General features: G+C 39.0%; 1 protein-coding gene across 1 annotated transcript in view; it reads right to left on the reverse strand.

Moving 5' to 3' along the window:
* prex1 (phosphatidylinositol-3,4,5-trisphosphate-dependent Rac exchange factor 1) overlaps positions 1-23972 on the reverse strand; it is an 83298-nt gene that overhangs the window by 16899 nt on the left and 42427 nt on the right. The window contains exons 10-24 of the mRNA XM_058389611.1: positions 21891-22038; positions 17558-17658; positions 16376-16479; positions 16150-16199; positions 14391-14466; positions 13947-14019; positions 10768-10910; positions 10204-10296; positions 5865-6013; positions 4594-4679; positions 3343-3482; positions 2639-2753; positions 2066-2241; positions 1813-1974; positions 1524-1734 (exon numbers count right to left, since the gene is read on the reverse strand). Coding sequence (XP_058245594.1) covers positions 1524-1734; positions 1813-1974; positions 2066-2241; positions 2639-2753; positions 3343-3482; positions 4594-4679; positions 5865-6013; positions 10204-10296; positions 10768-10910; positions 13947-14019; positions 14391-14466; positions 16150-16199; positions 16376-16479; positions 17558-17658; positions 21891-22038 — 1827 coding nt within the window. The remainder of the gene's footprint in view (positions 1-1523; positions 1735-1812; positions 1975-2065; positions 2242-2638; positions 2754-3342; positions 3483-4593; positions 4680-5864; positions 6014-10203; positions 10297-10767; positions 10911-13946; positions 14020-14390; positions 14467-16149; positions 16200-16375; positions 16480-17557; positions 17659-21890; positions 22039-23972) is intronic.

The following is a 23972-nucleotide window of genomic DNA, read 5'->3' on the forward strand; positions in this document are numbered from 1 at the left end:
TAATGCCAGTGGCTTTCTTCTCAGAGCAATACTAGATTTTATATTTACTAATTCAACTCCAAGCTCTGATAACGCATGTGACACTTAAGCCCTTTGACCTAAAAAAATATTACACAATGCAGAGTCACACAGTCTGGAAAAGCTCCTGATCCATGCAGTAATCACAATGAGCTCCATCTTCAGAAGAATTTGGAGTGTCTCTGACTGTGTCACAAATGCTGAGCACATGTGAAGAGAAACACTTGAACCAAACAATCTCACAGAGGAGTCATAACAACACAACTGGTGCAGTTCCATGTAGACGCAACCACGTCTAGTGGCAGGTGCAGTAACAAACAAAAGCCAGACATAACGCGGCATTAATACGCTGCAAGCGTATATGAATACAGTAAGTAAGTCACGATAACCTGACACTATAACGGATTATGAATTATTTCTTAGCGGGGGTATACAATGTACATTACACATAGAAGTAAAAAACAACAAAGCACTGAAATAAAGTGAACACAATACATGTGGTACTATTTAGCTTGGACTTTATGGGCCGAATCAACCATTTAAGCTAAAGGCCAAACATCAAGTCGTGAACAATATGAAAACAAATCCTTTGCTTTAAGGTGCAGGAAATGGGAGAGCGTGCTCCTCTGGGACGAGGTGAGCTGACATCACTGAGAAGCACTCAGCAGGGCCTAATGGAGTCGTAATGGAAGGTTGATGGAAGCAATTTCAAACTGAGAGCTTTAGAAAGGCTCTGATTTGCTGTGGGAATAGTCATTACAGCAGGGCATGAAATTTACAAGCCCCTTGTGGTTTAAACTGTATTCTTTAATTATTATTTCATGATGTTTAACTATTATCAAGGGGACTTTTGTTCAATGGAATCCTTGTGTCAGGGATGCAATCTAGCTAATTGTCTTAGCAGCTATGAGGTAAGATGCATTTTTTATGGGGAAATCTGCAGAAAAATAGAGTCGCGTTTTTTTTAGTAATTCTACAAAATACAGTCTATATATTTATAAAGTAATCAGATTGTTATGCGCGTTTACATGACACATGATTAGAATCGGATTAGATCTTTTGACATGCGCACAGTCCACGAAAACAGGATTCCCGCCGTTTTACCTACGGCAACATCCGTACAACATACGTCATTCTTGCGTCATTGCACATGCGCAGAACTTTCCAGGAACATATTCCATCCGATTAAGTGTTTACATGTCCTCTCGATCGGACTAAAAATAGTTTAAACCACCCCTCACCATCCAATTGAAATTTTAAACGGATGTGGCAAATTCCATCCAATTGACGTGTTTACATGACACTTTTTTAATCTGATTGTGCTTCTAGTCCTGTTACAATCGGATTACAAGTGTCCATGTAAATGCACCGTATGATAACAATGCAATTTTTAGCCATTTTACCCCAAACAAGCTTATGGAAATTTCACAACGCTGGAACCATTTTTGAAACAAGTATGAGAAGTGACAAAACTGGAGTATCAAGTTTCTCAAGTGAACACCAACCTTGGTCTGGATCAAGGCCAAAAAAGGAATTCTTGCGCCCGAAGCGGATGCTGAAGGCACGCCCGGCTGATGTGCTGTTCTTGGGACATGAAACCTGCATCAGGTTCAGGTGGCAATTAGTGGGCACAAAGTCCATGCACCCCAGGGCGTGAGGTTTAGTGCTAGCTTGCTTAAACATAGGCGAGCCTTTATTCTGCAGCTCATCTGCAAACTGAGGATGGAACAAATGAGGGGGTGTAAACTTTTGAGAAAGGACATACAGATAAGATGGGGTTTTCCGTACACACACCTGTTGGTAGCTGCAGATACGTTTGCGTATACTCTCCAGTTTGGTGTCGCAGATATTTCTGAACTCATATTGCGGCATCGATACGACACGCTCGCTCTGAGCGATCAGCTGACTGCAGCTCGTCACAAAATGGTTGTCTTCTTTAGAAAAGGCCTCTAATATCTGAAACAGAGCAAACAGGGTAAATTCTCACTGGACAGAGTAATCCTCTAGACATCCAAATGACCAAGTCTGATTTTTATGACGTAATAACCTTTGCTGTGAGACTGAAGCAGCCCTTTGGCTCCACCATCTTCTCCAGAACATGATGCTTGATCCCGGCTGAGCTCACGTACTCGTATACAACCCCATGTTCCAGGTGCACGTTATCCACCATCATATTAACCAGTGGGACATCTCCAGACAGGGACAAATATTGCAGACCTCTAACTACAATGTCAAATCAACAAGGACAGAATGTGAAATATTATTTATTCATCTTCATTAACAGCTTAATCTTAGTCAGGATGGATTCGGAGCTGATGCCTAAAACACTTTGCACATGGGCAGGTGTCCCATCCACGCTATATACACACACTCATTCACTCATTCTCAGGGGCAATTTACTACAGCCAGTTTACCTGCATGTTTTTAGGAGTTAAAAGGAAGTCAGAAAACCTGGAGGAAATCCACATGGTCACAGGAAGAACATGCAAAACTCCACACAGTTTCGTTTATACTAGCCATCAGTTTGACTTGATGAGTATCACTACAGATCACTTAACCAAAACACACACCCATCTAACCACAACTGCCACAACCGCCACAGCCCGAGAAACCACAGTACCTGTTCCATTAGCACAGCCGTTTTCCTCTGCATCTGAACCGTTCTCAGTGAGGCACGATCTGAACGCCTGTTCCTCCACGTCGTCATACACACGGTACACCCACTGACTGCAAGCCTGCATTAATCAGTATGAAGACAGTGACAGTGATAAATCTGTTGTAGTATAAATCCGTGTATAGACAATCTAATCCAACAAGAAAAAACAGCTAGAAATCGAAGATTTGCACTTTTTAATATAGAGAAAAAATAAATATTGACTTGAACAGACAGAGATGTAGCAACAAATATACTAAAAATGTTGAATAGTACAAATGTATGTGTTAATCCTATTACTAAACTAAAAAACATTCTGAAATATGAGCCAAAATAAGTGAAAATAGTTGACCTGTGGCCCTTTCAGTTCTAAAGAATAAAAGCAGAATTAAAGAATGTCTTATAACATCTGTATGATAACAAATATATCAAGCAGAACGAAGAACAAGGCTGGGCTACAGAGGTGTGGTGACTGAACTATTACAACTGAAAGAATCTTCATATGTCCTAGTGATTTAAAACAAACAAAAAAAAAGCATCTGTGATGTTCAGACTAAACGTCTTGTTGGTATAAACTGAAGTTCTCCGTCTTGTTCAGTTTGCCCTAAGGGTATACAAACTTTCACACTGAACTTTAAACGTAATTATCTGCAACGGCCGGCGGATCTTACCTCCTTCTTCTCATCCTGTTCAGGCTGATGACTGCTGAAGTGCTCCAGCACCTCCTCATAGCTGCTCTGGCTCATGTTGGCGCCGTTTACTTTGAGCACGCACTGGCCGGGCTGCAGGCCTGCTGCTGCGGCCTCTGACCCTACACACACACACACACACACACACACACAATCAAGTGATGTAAATTAAGACATCCTAGAACAAGACCAGCAAGGAATATCTGCTCTTTTTTACTGTACTCATTTTTTTTTTTATTATTTTTTGTTTTTCTTCCTTACGGATACGGCAGAGTGTAACAGCAAAACAATTCAGATCTATTTTGACTCAAGTAGATCCAGAGTATAATAATAATAATAAAAAAAAAGGCACACACTGTTGAGACTGGGGAATTATAAAGCCCGTGGCAGCCTAAACACAAAAGCCAGAGACTGCAAACCAGTCTGAAAAGAAACACCATCGAGACGAGTGAAGCCTCAATACGGCAAGCCAGTATGTAATAATACATGAACTATCCTCAGACACGCCTTCCTCAAACACATCTCCTGCACTGGGTAAACTTACACCCAGTAAAAACCCCGTATTTATATGAAAACATGATTGCCTTGAATTACATGTTCACTTTTATTGCAAAGAAAATATTGCACATTTAATTTCTACCCTTGGCTAGATGTATATATGAGCGTAGTCTATAAAGCAGAGCTGCAGTATACGTGTAACATGCTGAGGCATTTTCCATCATAAAATCCATCATCAAGCTACTATAAATCTCTACCTATGCTGTAAATGCCTTTCGAAATCACTGCATGTTTAACATAGTTTGGGATTCACGCCTGATCGTGTGGCAGTGTTATTTTTAGTGGTCCAGATGTTTATCACAGAGTACTGCAGTCTCTGTTATGAAACCATTTTTGTTTTCCATTCAGTGCTTAGTTTAGTGCAGACACATCTGTTTGACAGGTTAGAGGGTGAAAGGCAATTACATTCCTACTTTTGAGGAAATGAAAAGGCTTTGTGTGAAAGGATCTGATTAAATTAATACTCAGGGAAATCACTAGTCTCCTTAGAAGATTCATTTGGAACTGACTTTGAAATTGTTTAATTAGAGCAGGCCGAGGGAAAAAGAATATGAAAAGCAAGAGAGGTCAAATATTCATAGGGAAAAAAATCATCACAATGCGCCTTCAGATATCAAACACATCAAGTGTGTGTGTATTAGTAATGGTTTCTAAAAACACACACACACAGCTCACCTTTTTTCACTGCATGCACATATGGAGGACAGGCTCCACGCAGTTTGAATGACAGGCCATCTTGACAGTCTGGAATCTTCACGAGCCTTCATTTCACAGACAAAGAGAAGAACATCCTGAGTCCATCAGACATTTCTTTAGTATTTTGTAGGAAATTCCCATATTGCTTTACTTCAAACTGCAGTAAAATTGTCTATTCCCATATGCTTTATAGATAACTGAAGATCATTTGGGTACCATATTACACTGTTCTACTGAAATCCACAATCCCTGATCTATTTCAGAAACCTTTAGTTTGTACATTAGCAATTTTCCAAAAAGGCAATAAAACCAACAAATTTCTTAATTTCAGGCTTTGTTCTGTTGCCACTTTTCTGGCCCTGAAATTACCTGAAGCAAAGCTGTTAAGCTCTGCCACTTCAACTGTCTAAGGAAAAAATAATAAATAAAAAAAATATACTTAACTAGCACTTATTTGTTCTTATCTTCTAACCTTATTTTTCCCTTATGGTACACACACACAAAACTTAGTCATTTCTAAAGAAAACAATATCACACTAGGATCAGTAACGGCTGAAACTCAAGATTTCAATATGGATATCAGAAAAGAAAAAGTGGTATCATGCTTTGTCCATGTTTGCGTGAAAAGCAGTATATTAGACCAGGAGCTGTCCAGCCTCTATGCCCTTGGCCTGTGATCCAGATGTGGATCCAGCAAAGCAGTTCACTCGCAAAAATACCGTAACAGATCTGATCAACATATAAAAAACAAATGCACCTAGTTCAATGAGAGTCAAATAAATTTAAGTTAACTATTTAGAAAATCTGGCACTGAAAAAATGTAATGTTGAAAGATAAACAGAAAGATGCGTATGCATTCATTCAGAAAGTAAATGCAAGTTCTAAACAGATGTCTCATCTGTTCAAAGTCTGTTGCGCTAGTCAAAAGTAGTCATGTGAAGCTCCACAGCAAAATTAAACATAACCCCTGTGCGTGTCATTCATAGTTTGAACAGTGGGAGTGCAGAAAAGAGGAAGGGCGGTCAGTGTTTTCATTACAGTTATAATGACCCTTAGGCAGAAAAGTGCTCCTTTACATATACAAAACAACTCCAAATACTTCCCAATAAACACGTCTGTAGTGTTTATGTCCCAGAGCTGTAATACTAGTAGCAACTCCATCATTTTAGTCTAAGTGCTTGAACCAGAACAGATGTAAACAATGTATGTATTGTGAATATATCGGGTTATGGCTTTAAAGAGAGACTCACTCTTTGTTTTTGGTGGCAACCAGCAGCCTGAGAGAACGGCGTATGCAGAAAGACTGGTTGATCATCATCTCCACCTCAGAGAAGGGCCTCAGGAATACCAGGTCTTCGTTAATGGAGTAGATCTTCCTTCCTGCCTGCAACCCTGCCATCTACAAGGCAGAAGTGAGCACACATTACTGAGCTGTAACCACAAGTAATAAAGAATACATTTAGAACCGGCTGAAGAAAACTCATTTACATTCTTAGCGAGGGCCAAGAACAAGTAACAAAATTTTACAATATTATGATTTTTTTTTTCTTCTTTTTGCATCAAATTACAATGAAAAAAAAAGAGAGATGGATCTCTTTCCACTAAGAATCCAGCCCTTAATTTTCACATTGAATAGGACTTTATGTCAGGTGCCAGAGTGAAAGCACTAAAATAAGGGCTATTTAATTATACAGCTGTGATGCTGGATAATGCAAGCCTCTATGTCCTCTCTCACACACACAGGGTCACTGTGACTGTGCTCTGCTTGTGGAAACAAATCCCTTCCTTCTGCACAGAAGTGTTTAGTATTCCTGACCCTAGCGCTCTTATTCCAGTCTTTCTGACTGGGGTCTATTTTACCCCTGGTCCTGCCAGAGTTTCGCTCTTTGACTGATCAGCAGAGGACAGACAGAGGCCTTGTTACGTTCTAGGATAGAAAGAGATGAAAGAGGAGACAGGCACACTGGAGGATGAGAGGATGACTGGATGGGACAGCTTCAGATTATGGGAATGTTTATGCTACGAAAAATACCTTTAACTGAAATGTGTTTCAAACATGTCTTTTCGGTCATTGCTAATGATCTGTTACAATTCTTTCATACTAACTAGTCACATGTAACAAGTCTCATGGTTTGCCTTGTAGTAAATGTAGCAAACAAAATGTCTAATCTACAATCAACTCAACACATCACTTTTGATTTAGTGGTATACGTTTGATTTATATGGTACATGCTAGGCTTCATTGGCAAATATTTCAAGCAAGCTGTCTGGGTCCACTCACCAGAAACAGTAGCATGATCTTTGCTACTTCCTTCCCAGCTTTATTTTATTTGTTATAAATCTCAGTTGAAATGTCACATTCAGTTTTGCTTTGTTTCTTAGCACTGTTGCTAAAATCACAGCTCTTACACAGAAAATGACACATTTTCTGTGTATCACAGCACATCCAAAAAAATGAATGGTTGCCTGTTGCTGTGTCACTTGCTAGTGTGAACAATGCTGTTGTAGATTTTATTGTGTTATTTTCAAAGAAACAAAAGGCTTTGCCCTGCAAGCCCATTTATACCAGCACACTCTAGTCATTACAAAAGATATTTTATTGATGTTGTTATTGTGTTATGTTCTACAACCTATTCTATAATATATTTGACTCTGAACTGGATTTTCGACAGTAATGTCCCTCCAGACTAGAAAAGAAAAGGTTTTGAGCAAAATGCCACCTCATGCTCCTAAAACACGGGAAAATACAAGCTAGAGAAAACATGTGGTAAATTTAAGGTTGTGTCTCTGATCCTTCTAACTGCTTAGACTAGCCACTTGGCCTTGCTAGCATGTTCTATGTTGAGATTGCTCAACATAGAAGATCACGGTTCTTAAAGTGCAACATAGAATATGTATTGCTGAGTTCTTAGCCAACTGACTGTGTTTAGCTTGAGTCCCATTAATAATATCAACTTAAATCTCAAGACAATTTTTAGAAAATGTGTGAATAATTCAGTAACAAAATACTCCAAGATTTTATTATACCTATTAAAAACCATTCATAATATTCCAATTTCCTAATATTCCTTTATCTATTTTGTAAATAAATCTGTACTATGGGACTCTGTTGATATTTTTACACTTAAATGGAAGCAAAAAATGTCAGACCTCCTGTTGTAGGCTCCTTTATGTATGATGTGAAATAAATTGTTTAAGACTAAATCACTCAATCAATTGATATTATCTCATACTGCTTATTCTGAAATGTTAATCTGATGTGATTTACTGACTAGTGCTGCATTAGAGCTTTCTCTTGATACTTCTGGACTTACTCTTACTCGAGTAGTTGTTTGTATTACTACTCATTTGAGTTTGATTTTTGATGACACTAATACATATTCAAGCCTGGACTTAAGACAACTCAATGAGTAACTTCTGTATTTGTCAATAAAACCATTTTAGACCAGCTACAAAAGATGGTTTAGTTAAAAATATTGAATGGGTTGCTTCCGAATAAAAAATATGGCTTCTATTTTTGTAACTCAGCATCACTGTGAGCACAGGCTTCATCTCAATGTGCTTCTCGATATGAAGGAAAAAACTGAGCGAGGCGTCGGGACTCAGAGGAGAATGTGATGAGGCATGCCTAATTTTCTCTCCACTATCTGAAGTGAGAGCAAGACTCTGGAGAGGGAGTGAATTAAGAAAGCGTGACCTGCACCCTGACTGACTGCCTGAGCATCTGAGAGGCAACTGACGTAGGTGTGAGGACAGAAACAAAGCCGGAATAAACCTTCTGTGTTAGAGAAACACGCAGAGCACAACCTCCAGATGATGCTGGTGTTCTTAATGATGCTCAAACGCAGATCTAGGATTAGCTTCCCTGTGAACAAGCTATTGGTGTGACTAAGAAGCAAATCTGAAACAGCGCGATGCACACAGATGTGCACAGATGTCAGACTAGCAAGAATATTAGTCCAATGAATGAAAATATTGTTGCTAGAATGACATGCAGACTAAATATTTAAGAATATGTTGTATTAGTAATCAGACTGTTTGCTCAATAGGAATAAAAACCTTAATGGATTCACTTAAATTGTGATAAAACTATTAGGGTCCTGTCATCCATCCATTTTCTGTACCGCTGATCCAACCGCTGTCAAGTGCAGCCTGAAGCCTATCCTAGGAGACTTGGGGCACTGGGTATGGAACACCCTGGAAGGGTGCCAACCCATCACAGGGCAGAATCACACACTAGACATGTCAATCAGCCTACAATGCAAGGAAACTGGAGAAAACCTCCAGATTAGGTATTCTGTTCACAGTACAGAGGCAAACAACCTGCTAACTACTAAGCCACCGTGCCCCTCCATTTAAAGTCAATCATAATAAACTTCTATTTAATGCTAAAATGTGGGTAATTTATATTTATAACACATCCCAAGAATAATCGCATGCAAACCTGAATCAAGATGCATGTTTATACAGAAAAGGGTTCTTCCTATGAGGAAATTCATATTAGTTCTGCTTGTAAGGGGTCAAATAAAAGCAAAGTTGGATGGTTTGTGGAAAAACAAACATGTAAACGCTCCAGTGTGCTGTTCAGTCTCATGATTTTGCTTTGGCAGAAACATAACAGACTAGGCTGAAATGTGCTAATGAAATATAAAAACACATGGAAACAAATTAGTATGAATGGCTGTGGAGGGGACAACTCGCTAGGCTTATCCTCTCCTTCTAAAGTTTAGGATGTTTGTGGCCCCATCATGGTTACGACCTTACCAAGCTGTTTGTGATATAAGCTGCTGTGCTTTCTCTTTACATTACATAGAAAATGTATAATTTGTGTCTGGCTGGTGTATTTTCTCTCTATGTTTACTGGCAATGTGACATACTGTGCTAGCAGAAGTTCGGCCCTTTATTAAGCTCTTGATTCTGAAAATATCGTCTGTCATCCGTACACGGTGATTCAACAAACAAGAATGTTCTACAGCGAGCCAGATACTTAGCTGATGTTTGTAGTGCAGCAGGTGGTGGGATTGGGAAGCATGTGCTATAGATACAGCAGTGCAGTACAACGTAAACTTACAAAAAGAAAACTAGTTTGTTTTGCAAAAAAAAAGTATGATTTAATTTTCTCTGGCTGTTTCGACTACTATGAATTTAAATAAATAAATAAATATAAATAAATAAATAAATAATTCTAATAGCCAGGTCCTGAAAACATAGTGGTTTGTCCACCTGATCTGGCTAATATTTACCAAAAAATGATCTACAACATGAATTCTGTTTAAGAGGAATATCCCATTGAGATTGATGCAATCACTGATCTACAGTGAAACTAATGATAACCAGCCGTTTAACTCCGACACGTCCCAAAAGTGCCTGCTCGTTCTGGTAGTGTTTTCACTAAATGCTTCTCTTCACATCCAGACACACTTGGCTCAATGTAATGAGTTTTCGAGTGTGTCATGTTTGCTGCAGTGCGAGCATTTCTGTCAGCATGGAGAGACGTTTTACACGTAAGCACAGCATCTGCGCTTGCTTTTAACATACATATAGTATGGATGGATAAGTGTTTTACAAAAATCCAGTTTGTACCCTCACCTCAGCATGGGAGCCCCTGGTTATACTTTTCACCATGATGGCCTTGTTCTTCTCCTCAATCTCAAATCCGTAGTCTTCCTCTCCTGGATGAATCTGCAGATATCAAAAGCAAGGGTAAGCACTGTGACCTCAAGAGACAAACCCAGGACTCAAGTTGAAGGAGAAATAACTTAAGTGCTTGGCAGATGTTCAACAAACAGGAAATGTGAATTTTAGTATTAAATTGGACTTATTTTCTGTTTCGTATTTATTTTATAAGCACGTCCTGCTGAATCCAATTCATTCTGAGGGTCATAATGAACGTGTTTGCTTTTGATGACCGGTAAATACTCCAAATAGAGTTTGATGCGTTTAATCATCTTCTGCGCTGTTCCTATGTTAAGAGGATGAAAGAGCAGTGTGTAAAGGTCATGGTGATTATTAGTGGATGAAGAGGATCCGCTCTGGCCCTGAGCTCACACAGAGGAGATATCGATGTGGTCGATGTCTGGGTGAGAGGATCCTTCTATTCACACATTCAATCATCTCAGTGTTTGTGTGATAATCAGGGATGATCAGACTCACCACTAGGGACTTCGCCATGATGTTCTCAATGAGCTTAAAGTCGTTGCGAAGCTGCTTGGTTTTAGTGCTAGTGCCTTCTGTCTCCTCATCAGCATGGAAACGGAAGAACTGAGATTCGTCCTTGAACTCACTCTTTTCCAGGACTACAAAAAAGAAACAAGCAAAGAAGATGAGCAAAGAGCTGGAAACAGAAACAGTTATTAAAGGAATTGTCTGTAGCAGATTACTGCAGATATAAATCTGCAAAAGAAATCTTTCTTTTCAGTGACAGGAGACAATATGACATTTGGAGAGTCAAAGTGCACATGGTGAGCGGCTAGAAAATATAAGCGTACAATAACGTGTTTTATTTCTTTATCTATGTGTTAGGATGGGTGATGGAGCATATAAAGCTGGCTCTGGACTAACAGTGTTCTGCAGTGGAGGCCATTTTGCTGGCAGGTTTTGTGTCCATGTGTCCTTTTAGTGCTGAGGTACTCAAACTCAAAGGGTTGCAGGTGAGGGGTAACTGAAAATACCAAAAATAAATATTTAAAAGTCTGTATCAGACCTGCCAACCTTTATATTTTCCGCATCTGGAGTGTGCTTCAAAATGTGCCAAAAAAGAGGTCTTGAAGCCCTGCCCTTCTCCACAACTCATGCTAGTAATGCTTTGGCTTAAAACATTTCTGACAAGGTAAATGCAGAATGTTTTGAGTTCTCAAGTTCTCAAAATCGTGAGGCCTCGTGGGGTGGGGGTCGGGGGGAGTTTGAATACATCTGTCTTAGGATAAAGCGTCAACTGATCAGCTTTATGTTATGATGAAAGCTTTCTATCCGGATGAGAGTTTGATGAGGATGAAAATGAGGTCAGTCATAAGCTATGACTTTCACATGCATCGTATCTCAAACCAAATGAACAGCGACTATTTTTTTTGGTCTGGCATATGAGACAGCGCTCTCATCAAAACTTTTAAAGGAATCATGTTTAGCACTCAAGTACAGTACAGAATCTGTATAAAGATGCACTGAGGTTAAGTTAAAGTAAAGTTAAGATGCCCTTTTGTCTTTATGTTGTTTCTCTAGTCAGGTGATATCTAAAAAAGCACTTGAGTCAGAATTGACCTAAATACTAAATATACTAATGGCCATTAGCACCCAATGTAGCACAACAAAGAGCGAAAACCAGGTTAACGTATACTGACCAGCCCAACAACTACCTTCCATTACAAGCGAGTGTTTTTTTCTGTTTTTATTTTCCTTCAGTTCAGGGAACCATGCTGAAATGTTCCAAACATTGCCTTTCTAACAATAAATCACATGCTATAGAAAAAAAAGATTGTAAAATGGCAATAAACAAAGCAACATATTGTGTAACAGACCACTTCTCAGACAAGAAAAGCACAAGAAAAGGCTCCCGGGTTTCTTCATAAAACTCAGTAAAGTGTACCTGAGACTACTAATGTGTTTGTTTGTTTTTTTAAAGCAAAGTGCTACTACATCAAATATTGGCTTAGTTTAGTTTCTTACTACTTAGTTCTTATAAATCTTCACTCAAATGAGGATGGGTTCCCTTTTTGAGTCCAGTTCCTCTACAGGTTTCTTCCTCATATCATCTCACTGAGTATTTTTTTTCTTGCACTGTCACCTCTGGCTGCTATATTTAATTGTAAAATTTAGGATCCTACATTTCTGTAGAGCTGACATTATGACAGTGTATGTTGCTAAATGAGCTATTCAAATAAAATTTGAATAAAATCTATGCTTGAGAGGATTTCTATGCATGGGCATTGTTTTGCTCTTTTGCACAGTACTGAATGTTGAAGTATAAGGAAGAAAAAGCTTGCTCTCATTATTACCAGACCCTTACATTTCATTTATTTAGCTTTCTGACTGATCAACAATGAAAAAACTCTTTTAGAAATGACATGAGTTGATTTTGTAAAGGCTGAGGAGTGGACTCTGTGTGATCGGCTGTTTAACCGACACTGTGAATTTGCTTATGTATTTTTTATACAGTCCTGTGAGCCTTTATGATGCAAAACCTGAGGCAGCACATAAACAGCAAGGCCGTTCATTTATTAGCATTCAAATCACATGATAGTGAATAGGTCTCAGTGTTGCTTCAGCTCGGGCCTGGGCTGATGACTTATGACGCTCGGCTGTATTTATTTTCCATCGGTCTTAAACAGCAAGAGCTGTGCTGTTTGAGGAAAACCTGCCACGTAGGATTTTTTTTCCCAAAAACTGAAAGTGACAGCCGTGTTCGCAGGAAGTGTTTGGAGAGACAAACTGTTCTGGTGCTGCACAGCGTTTCCTAGCTAAACATCAAGAGTTTGTTTTGTGACTGGACGTCAGAACAAGTAGTGCTGATTTAACAGGAAGTGTGTGTGCATCGTCCTTTACTTATGTTGTGTCTATTTTTTTTTTTTTTAACACTTTTGTTCCACTCCAATTTGCTGATACTGTTCTAACAGCTGGATACATCTGCTAACAGACATGCGGACACTTTGGCCCTCAGCCAGGCTTACAGCCTAAGGGGTTCATCAAGAATCTTACAGGAAAGCTAAAAAGCCCCCGATTCAGTAGCAGCATAATCAATTTATTTCCACTAAACTGCTGTAAAATTGTATTAATATCAGCACACCAAAATTTCCTAGTAACCTGAAATGAGATTAACCAAAGAGATTAAATAAATAAATGACGTAAATAACATCCGACGTAAATAACATCCTCAGCACACTTTTAAGATAATCTGGCTCACAGCTGCTCTAATTTAAGACCCTTTAACACACAAAAACATGGCCACGGTTCACTCTCTGGCCCCAGACACCAGAAGTGTTGCAATAGCAAACAAGCCAAGCCAAGGCTCATTGCAAATTCTGTTTATGGCAAAATCAGCAGGTCAGTCTGGAATCATGTACACACACATTTCCATGTTGCTTTTTTTCTTCACTCTCAATTTCTTTTCAAACTTTCAACTCGAAGCCCAGCTTTACTACTACTGCCAAATCTAGCAATGTTGTTGATTTTAAGATGGATCCTGCCTCATCTGGTGAAATCCTTCTGATATCATCGCCCTCCAGGCTCAAGATCAACAAAACGCTGAGATTTGATTCCATATTTGCGATCCATTGACACTTTGTAAACATCACGCTCCCATAAACTAAATATCGTGAGTCACGACAAATAGACTTTACCGTGGTGCATGAAGCCGTTGTTGCACAGGCCGACCCCAAATGTGACGGCATCCTCACGGGTAGAACAGTCTCCCTGAGAGATGTTTACACAACAGAGAGAGAAAGAGAAAGAAAGTAAGAGAAAGGAGAGGAGAAAACAGAGAAATACAGTGTGTATATGAGAGAGAGAGAGAGAGAGAGAGAGAGAGAGAGACAGTTAAATAATACCACATGCACCCCTGAACCTAGAATTTTAAACGCTCCTCTGTCCTCTATAAAAGCCCTATTTTTGGAGGTTTATACACAAATCTATGACATTACCAGTTGAGTAACCACACAGTCATGAGCTACAAGACATCTGAGGGTCTGTCTGTCTGTGTGTGTGTGTGTGTGTGTGTGTGTGTGTTTTTGAAATGGAAGATTGTTGCCTCTCCACAGGTGTATAAGTGTTTTATGTCTTCCTACCTGTGAGACAAGCCAGTCCACCAGTTTACTGGCTGGTAACACCGATTTAAACGTCTTCAGGTGGTGGTCTCTGTCTCTGCATGAAGAAGAAAGGAATGAATAAACAGACCTACACAATCCTCGGTTTTTCCATTCGCTTTTTTTTCACTTTGCAGACAAAACATACTATTGTATGCCTTAGAACAAAATGAAGAATAGGCTGAAATTTAATCGACAACAAGTTAAGACGGTGTTTCTTTAAAGTAAATTTACTCTGGAGGATGTAAACCTTTAAACAAAGACATTATTTTTGCTTTATTGCCTAATTTAGTTGCTGCCAAATATCCTGACCACAAGCTAGTACTGATGCTAAACATCAATGTTAAATTTAAGGCACAAACTCATTTATTTTGTACACATGAGCCAACACACACCATGTACTGCACTGCTGCCACTCTGATCAACACAAACGACCAAAGTCATTCATCCAATTATGCTCTCTTACTTTTAACGGCCACAAAGCTTAATGATTTTTTTACTTCACAACACTGAAATTATAACACAAGGAACTGAAACCTCTCTTCTTTGCTCCAAACTCAATCTGCCAGCCATTTCACCAAAAAACCCACAACCACATTATTGCAAAGAAAAGTAAATAAATCATTTGTTTTGTAATCAACCTGAATATAATTCACATCTAAACACTCTGACTTTCGAACTCTGGGAGTCTTTATCCAAGACGTGTCACAGGAAAACCACTTAAAGCAGCTAACACTTCAGATTGACCACTGAGAAATATTTGAGTCAAACGTAAATTAGAATCACGTGTGTGATACGTGTGGCATGTGAAGTAAAGCAAAACTTTACTGCACACGTACTTTAGTCTGACCACGATGACACAAAAGCCGGAGTGTTTCTCTAAAGATGAACCACAAAGCAAAGCTGATTAGTCTGCCACAAAACATCCTATATTATGAAGGATTCATTGTGTGCTAGTTAGGAAAGAGGAAGCGTGGTAAGATGAGGCCAGTCAGCAGCTTATTGCTAAGTTTGAAGTGAGCCAGAGAGAGAGAGAGAGAGAGAGAGAGAGAGAGAGAGGTGAGAACAGAAAACGGAAGGATGTGGAGTGATGACACAAAACACAATGTCGGAGTGGACTAAAGAGCTGGGACGGCTTCAAGATATACTTTGGTTTACACTTCTAGATAACACAGGACTTTCGTTTTTACTACGGGGTGTGCGGATGTCCTATACAAAATTGTTCGACTGTATTTGATATAAAGCTTTTAACAAGGCAGAATAACACAAAGATGTTAGGGAACTAAGAAAACATCCATAATGAAGATGTTCAGCATGAGTATATTGTGAGTAAGAGTTCTGGGATGAGCATAATAATGTATTCATGGTTACTGCAGCATATATAATATGTTTAACTCTTATTATTTCTTACTAATGTGTTGGCAACTGTTTAGTTTTGTAAAACCCAGTGAAATAAAATAAAATAAAAAACATTAACTAAAAAAGAAATTAAAAAAAGAAATTATCTACTGAAGCAGAGATGAGGCATGACTAGAGGAATACATATTTCCAGTCTTGATCACTCCAGTCCTGTCTGTAGTGTTACAATCATTCATGTAAATTGCTGCAACTCCATTCTAATACATGTAAATATATATATAGTATGACCTCACACACACACACACACACAAAATTCAGTACATCAGGGTTCGCAATTAAGCTGTGGGAGTCTAATGATGGCTAATCCATGTGTAATACTTACTTAATCACAGGTACGAACAGGCTGTGGAGACGGCAGTACAGTCTCACACCCTACAAACACAGTGAATACAAAAACACAGACCATTATGGTTTTTCCCACATTCTTTAACAGCTTGAACATTTAAAGCTTACAATATGAGAATGTATATCCCGAGATACAAATATATAATATCTATGTGCATTAAAGACAAATATTATGTGATGGTATGGAAGATGTAAGGACATACCTTGGATACAATATCCTCCATCTCGCTCCTGGCTTTGTAAGTGCCGTCATCATATCGGAAGCGGTACAGTACCTGCTCGTTCTTAAACTGATGTTTATCCGAAACTACAAAAAAAATAAAAAATCCTTTAAACACCTCAGGTTCTTTTCAGCAAATATAATATTTGTTTGGATTGTCACATCTTCTCATTGGAAACCAAAAGCTGTTTTTTTTAAATAAAGAGTTTGTGTTGTGAAAGCATGAACGTAACTCAATTCTCAGCTTCTATCTAAGACTTCTCAAAACTAACTCCTTCAGTTTGCAAGCAGCTCAGGATGAGTGCAACAGAGAAGACTAAATAGCTTTATAGAGACACTTTATGATATAATTCAGACCTCTGTTTAGTATTTTACTTAACTAAAGTGGCTTTACTGATCTTATGTAGCTCTTACAATATCTATTTCTGCATTTTTATTCCAGAAAATAGTGATTTATCTATATTTAGGGTATCTATATATGGGGTATTTTGTTATATGTGTTCAGAATAAATTTGAAACTATTTTAATGCTATCTCAGGTGTCCCATGTGACCTTGTGTCTCCTGAATGCTTATAACCTGAACCAATTATTAGTCCCACAGCATGACTGTTTGACCAGAATAATTTTCTCCCATCCTATATCACACACATGTACACACACACACACACACACACACACTTGCTTGCAGAGTGCAGTAGTGTGGAGTGTGTGAGCAGGGCCATGTCATTATCCCTGCTTCAGCTTTGGGATAAGGTAAACACTTCACTCCATCCATTATTCATGACTAGCTTGTTTTCCGTCACAACACTCCTGCCTTGGGGGACAGTGAAGAGCAAATCTTGATGATGAGCTCAGGTTACAGTGCAATGTTGACATGGGATGTATTGCAATCTTTACGGACATTTTTTTTTGCTGCACTTCAGCTTAACACCACAAAGATGGAATAGAATGATTTAATTTAGAATTTTTTTTTTTAATTTAGACTGATTTAATTTTATATATATATATATATATATATATATATATATATATATATATATATATATATATATAATTACAAAATAATTACAAAAGTAGGTTGTGTAGATGAGAAAGAATGTAAGAATGTAGTAAATATGATACAGTAAAATTTTAGAAGAAAGATAGAAGAGAGAGAGACTCTCACCATGGTGGATGAGACCATTTTCCAGTAGCGCTTGACCTAAATTGATCCCTTCCTCTGGTTTACTGATCTCTCCACTCTCCAACAGCCAGGTGACAAATTCACTGCAGGACACACACACACACACACACACACTCCAGATAAGCCTTTATAAAGCACTACACACCACACACTTATTGCCATATTCAGAGGTTTGTGTAGTAGTTATTCTCACATTAATCTCTGCCCATTCATAAAATCTCAGCATTAATGAATCCAAAAGATAAAAAGTCAACACTGACATGACAATAAAATGGTGTCACAGCTTGTAATATATAAACACTGCTGCTATATGTGACAAAGTGTCACCAGAATAAGTCACATGGAAATTGCTGTGAGACTTTTATGCAAATGTAAAACACTGTGCAGAACGGAGGGTGAGAGTGAATACATCTTTGCTGGCTGATAAATGGAAATTGCTGTAAACCATGGCTAGGTTAAGGTTTAGTGACTTTACTAACAAGCTTTGTAATATTTTGTCCTGCTCAGAGAAAAGCTGAGGTCTTAGTGGTTCCCGCAGGATCTACAAATGGGAGAAAAAACAGACGATGTGGAACATCATGTCTCTCCGCCTCATGCACTCGCCTTGCTATATGTAATTAATATTCCTGTCATTATCATTCATATGTAATCAAAATCTTAAACTTCCGTACTCACTAGCTAGCCAACAACAGATTACTGAGAGGAAGTCATCTTAACTGTTCATATGCACTAGTAAGCAAGCATGTGCTAATCTAGCAAAATTTCGGAGGTCGTAAGTCATTAATTTGGGTTCATAATGTTGTCCTCTAAATGCTAGGTAGTGAGCTACCATGAGCTATTCTCACAGGAATTCTGAAAAGAGTGATATATGACATTCATATATGTTTACTGGTACAGCTAGCTAGCGAGCTAAACTGAGCTAACCTAGCAGAATTTCTGAGTGGAATGTTAAGTCATATTCATAGGTCCTGATAATATTTACTGCTAACCCTAGTTAACATGTTAACTTGCTCTAACCTGCCAGGATTTCTGTAAAGAATATTAGAAGATTAATTTACTACATATTCATAAATAGGAGATAATATTTACTGGTACAGCTAGCTAACTAGAGCTAGCATAGCAGGATTTCTGAGTGGAATATAAAGTCATATCAATATTAAGAAGTCATAAGAAGCCTGACAGGATTTCTGAGAAGAATGTTGAAAGTAATTGAAAAAGTAAACAAATTTACGACATATTCACATATCTAGATACTATTTACGGGTACAGCTACCTAGCTAGCTAACCTGGGCTAATATAGCAGGATTTTTGAGAGGGTTGTTAAGTCATAAAAATATGCACTGATAATATCTACTGCTAACCCTAGTCAGTTTTCTAACATAGCTTAACCTGACAGGATTTCAGACTGCATTTTAGTGCAGAGTGACACACTCGGAGGAAAGAGATATCTGTCCTCTTTTGCATGCATGAGCTCACAGATGCACATGACTGACATGAAAAAGAGATTATGGCGTCTCTTTCACGCGGAGAGCACGACCAACTTTGCTATCTCGACTCCTCGACGGAGAGGTACATGTTTAATTCCTTACAGGAGCTCAAAGACATGCCCATTTGTCCCACTTAAGAATGCAGCAATCCAGTGTGATCTGTACACTGAGCTCTAGTCAGAGCATATGCATGTGTTTCAGGGTTGTGGGGTTTGATGGAATACTGAAGATATGAAAGATATTTGTTTGAAGTTTGAAGAAACATATGCCAAAATTACTTAAAGCTATACTTTTAACTGTGCCTTTTTATGCATAACTACACAGTTAAAACTTATTATTAAGGCTCATACTTAATAAAACTCAGATATGGACAGTACATGAAAATAATCCTGCTTATGTTATTACCTTTAGACTGGTGATAAATTAAAGAAAAAAATAAAAATAAAAAAGTAAAGGAAAATAATTAGATGTAGATGCTTCCAGACAGGTTTATCTAATAATGCAATTAAGTACTTAAGAAAACTGTGTAAATGAGATGCTATGGCTTTTCACAGTCAGCAGATCTCAACCCAGCTGAACATCTATGAGAGATTTAAGACAGCTCTCTCCACAGCCATTATCAGAACACCAATAAAGGGAATATCTTTTGGACTAATGTTGCTCCTCGCTTTAACACAGTTCCAGAGACTTGCAGAATCGATGGCATGACACATTGAAGATTTTATGGTGACTCTTACTGCCTCAACACAGTCACTGTTGCCATTCATTTGTTACACATCTGTAGTTTTCATGGCTTTCATGTGTATATGTGTTTGGCGAAAGAATAGTTTGAAGAAAATAAGGAACTAAAAAAAAGAGGGGAAAAGACAGCAAGTCTGCTCTGCTTATGTAAGCCTTTAATCCGAACTGGCGGGGGAGAGAGAGGCGTCCCTGAGGGGAATTAATGAGTGTTTATGTAGCTCATTAATATTCTCCATGGATTAAGCACATGCAGTTTCTCACATGGGGCAAAGGTGTGAAAGAATTACATAACACACACACATGTGTATCATAATGTTTTGCAAAAATATATGGAGTCCATGCCAGTTTGAGCTCATACTGTCAGTATAAAGCAAAAAAAAAAAAAAAACCCTGTGTGTATGTACATATACGTGTGTGTGTGTGTGTGTGTAAGAGAGAAATTACTGCACAATATATTAAAAAAACTTTCATCCAAGTAACACAAGCTCACGGTGCTTCTTTACAGACCTGCACCATTGCTACCAGAAGGCTTTTTTGTACACAGGCAATTAAAGAGAACAAAGCAGTCAGGACTATAATGGAAAGAAAAAAACTTTCCCATAAATCACTGTAACAAACAGGGAAAGAACAGATTCTTGGATGTTATCCAGCCTGTACATATATGATTTTTTTTTTAATCCAACACAAGGATGTTAAAAGCTCTTCTGTAACATGTACAGCTCTGAAGCTCAGCTGTCTGCACCTGATGAAGAGTAATTGTGCTGGAAACGCGAAATCCATCCAGTCGTACGTTTAAAGCCTGCAACAACACAGCTGAGCATACAGGCTACACACCTCTGTAATATATTTATCGCACTACAGTGTACAAAATTATTCATTTTACAGTCTATCTAATAAATCTTTAATGTTTTGGCTTAGGATAGGAGGTAAAGTAGCTTGGTTTTCCCCAAGAAGGTGCATTTTTGCCCCTTAATCAGTGCAATGTAAAGGGGAGAATTTTAATTGCTTTGAGGTATCTTGCTCACACACAAACACACTTGAGTTCAGTAAACACACACACACACAGTTTGAAAGTTCAATGCATGTACACAGTCCATTGTTCATTCACGGTGCCGAAAGACAGCGTAAATGTGTGTGAGAGAGAGAGAGAAAGAGAGAGCGAGAGCGAGAGCGAGAGAGAGAGAGAGAGAGAGAGAGAGAGAGAGAATGGGTACTGAATGAGGAAAACCTTTTCTAATGAAGGATGTTTGCTGGGAATGTCTGCGTCTGATGGGGTGCTTGGCACTGGGCTTGGGAAAGCATTTCCAAGCATCCTGTGTGCGTGTGTGTGTGTGTCTGTGCGTGTGTATGTGTGTGTGTGTGCGTGTGTGTGTGTGTGTTTGCTCAGGAGGCCTCTCAGATTTAAAATGACTTGAAAAAGTCTGTCAAAAGCTTACACTCTTACAAAATAAAGATTCAATCTAGAACCTTCCACAGTTTGTTCCTCTGGGTTTCATTTGGAAAGTGTTTGCCTGTCAGTAGTGGAACCCTTTTATGAAGCAAAGAGCACTTGCATATATAAAGAACACTTTAAGAGTCAATCCATGCAGACAGATTATTTGTAATTATACTGAATTCTCCAATCTGACTAGCCTAAAGGTGTTGATTAATTCTCTGTAACAGCACAGCAGGGAGAGGAGAGTGGCTGTAAGGCAAATCACAGGTGGATAACAATGCACTCCGACTAGTATGCTTTCCCTGAGGTGATGTTTATGCAGCCACTTTAGTGTTTAGAAACGTTTTGTGTTTAGAAACGGAAGTAAACTGCACCTTTTAACCTTCTCACACCGGAAGGTCTTTACATTTTGCAGTTTCTCTGTAACATGATTAACTAGTTCTCTGAAACATGACTTAATACCTTGAAGCTAAAAATAAAGACAGTAGGTGGTAACTGTAAAAAGGTGTCATGACATAGATGACAAGAGGAAATGGCCTGTTTGAGGAAAAAAATCAACTCTGCCATGGCAACCTAAACACACCAGCCTGGTCATGTTTTATATATATTTATATCAGAGAGAGAGAGTGTTAGTAATATGTGAAGAACTTACTTTCCCAGAAAGCACTTGGGCACAATGGTGAGCTTCCTCCGGCGGTCTTTGATCAGATGGCGGCTCTTGGTCATCATCATGTGGTAGAGCTTCTCTCCTTTCTCTGCGATCATAACGTAAGCATCCCGCTCCATTCCCAGTTTGAGACCTGGACACAGAGCAAGACAGTTCGAGACGCAACGTACAATAAGAAGCTCCTACTAGGGCTTAAATGCACTGGAAACACTGTGGAATAAACAGAAAAGAGCACTTTGTTGTTTTTGGGTCCGTTACAAATTCCACAAGCGGCTAGTTGAGACTTGGGAATGGATTATGATTTGCCTAAATGTTTGAGAAGTGCTTTGATTTCTCTCATCCTTTCTGCACTTTCTCTCATTGGAGCAAGTGATGAGGGACACGTACATCCTCATAGACACACACCTGGGTTCTCTTTCTCCCAAGTGGATGATGTGCATCTATAGAATAGCTGAAGTCAGGAACATTGTGCTCATTTACATGTGCACTGGGTAACTGAACAGGAGCAAACGCTCAGCTTGCTAAATATAGCGACTGCACACTGGGGAGCTGCATGTAAATATGCACAAAAGCCCCAAGGACAAACAGGCTGAAGGGGGGGAGGAAAAAAAAGCAAACCAGAGCTCTATCAACTTGACGCCCAACTTATAGACGGAGCTGCACTTGTGAACATGACCTGGGTCAGATTGAAGGAGAGGAACAGTTAGAAGCAGAAAACAGCTGGAGTTGAAAAAGGGGAAGCAGCTGTGCACTTCACATCTCCAGGTGGACTAAAAGAGAGCACTTCCATTTCCTAATGCATGTCTGCTGCTGGTTATGTGTTTCACAGCTTCAGAACTGGTGAACTGCTCTCTGCTACTGAAATACAGTACGTCTGTATTTATCAAATCAAATCAACATGCTTAATGCATCACGTGTTAGATGATTTTGAAAGTCTAACAGCAATATATCAAATAAACTTTGACTTACTACCACTACTCATGCTGCTACCGCAAGCCTTGAGCCCAAGAGCTGTGAGCCGGAAAACAAGACTGCGGTAACGTCAGAATTATGAGCCTCATTACTGCAGAGCTGAAGGCAGTAACCGTAAGACCACGAGTTACCGCCAAAAAATTGTGCAAAAGGTACCCTGGTGCAAAAACAGCACAGAAAGCATGCATTCATGGAAACAAGCCTGGTGTGCGGCTGCCACGATTACACAATTATAGCTGATATAAAAATCCAACCCTAATCATGGAGGTGATCAAAACCTCTGGCGGTGAATCACTGCTATAAGCATTTACAGTACAGTGGCAAAGTTCTGATGATATGAAGAGGACTGTAATATGTGTTTATGCATTAGGATGTCAGATAAAGAGATATGATGCAGTAGCTTCAGAGGAAATCACTGAAACCCTTCACCTTCACCCTCCCCAGCTGGTAGCTGTTGTGTGACAGAGGGGTAACTAGCTAGTGTAATTATATGCTGTAATTACACATTGAGGATGGAAAAAGCATCTGACATTCGTTTCATCACAGAAACAGGGTGGGGTGTGTAATTTTTTTTTTATCTCAGTTGTAATCTATTAGTCAGTTACAGTTGCATCCCTGTGATTGTGTGTAACTCAAATGTTTAAAAAATGTGGCTCTACTGGTTTGATTTGGATCATGAACATTGTTATATGATTTATACGTCATTTTTCCCTCGTTGCTAGGACGTAGCCCTGGGTGGCAATTCAGGAGGGATTATGTGTGAAGATGATGACAGAGAAGGCTTTGGGGCAGAAGAGTGAACAGCTGGTGTGACTCCACCGTACACGTCCACACGAACCATGGTTTGAGGCCGTCTCACACACAACCCAATCGCCATTAAGACACCATAACGCAGCAATCAGCCACTGTGACGTCATCACGTTGCGTTAGGAGATAACAGATAACGAAGAGTGACACTACCAGTGATAATGGTTTATGACCAGCGCTTGACCCTGTCTGAGCCAGCTTTCCCCAGCAATCATATCAAGCTCTGAGCTTGTGACTGGTAGCAAGATTGTCGAGTCGACTGTAATCTGATGAAAAAATCATAACTGT

Source organism: Hemibagrus wyckioides, linkage group LG05 (assembly GCF_019097595.1).
Source record: "Hemibagrus wyckioides isolate EC202008001 linkage group LG05, SWU_Hwy_1.0, whole genome shotgun sequence".
NCBI lineage: Eukaryota > Metazoa > Chordata > Actinopteri > Siluriformes > Bagridae > Hemibagrus > Hemibagrus wyckioides.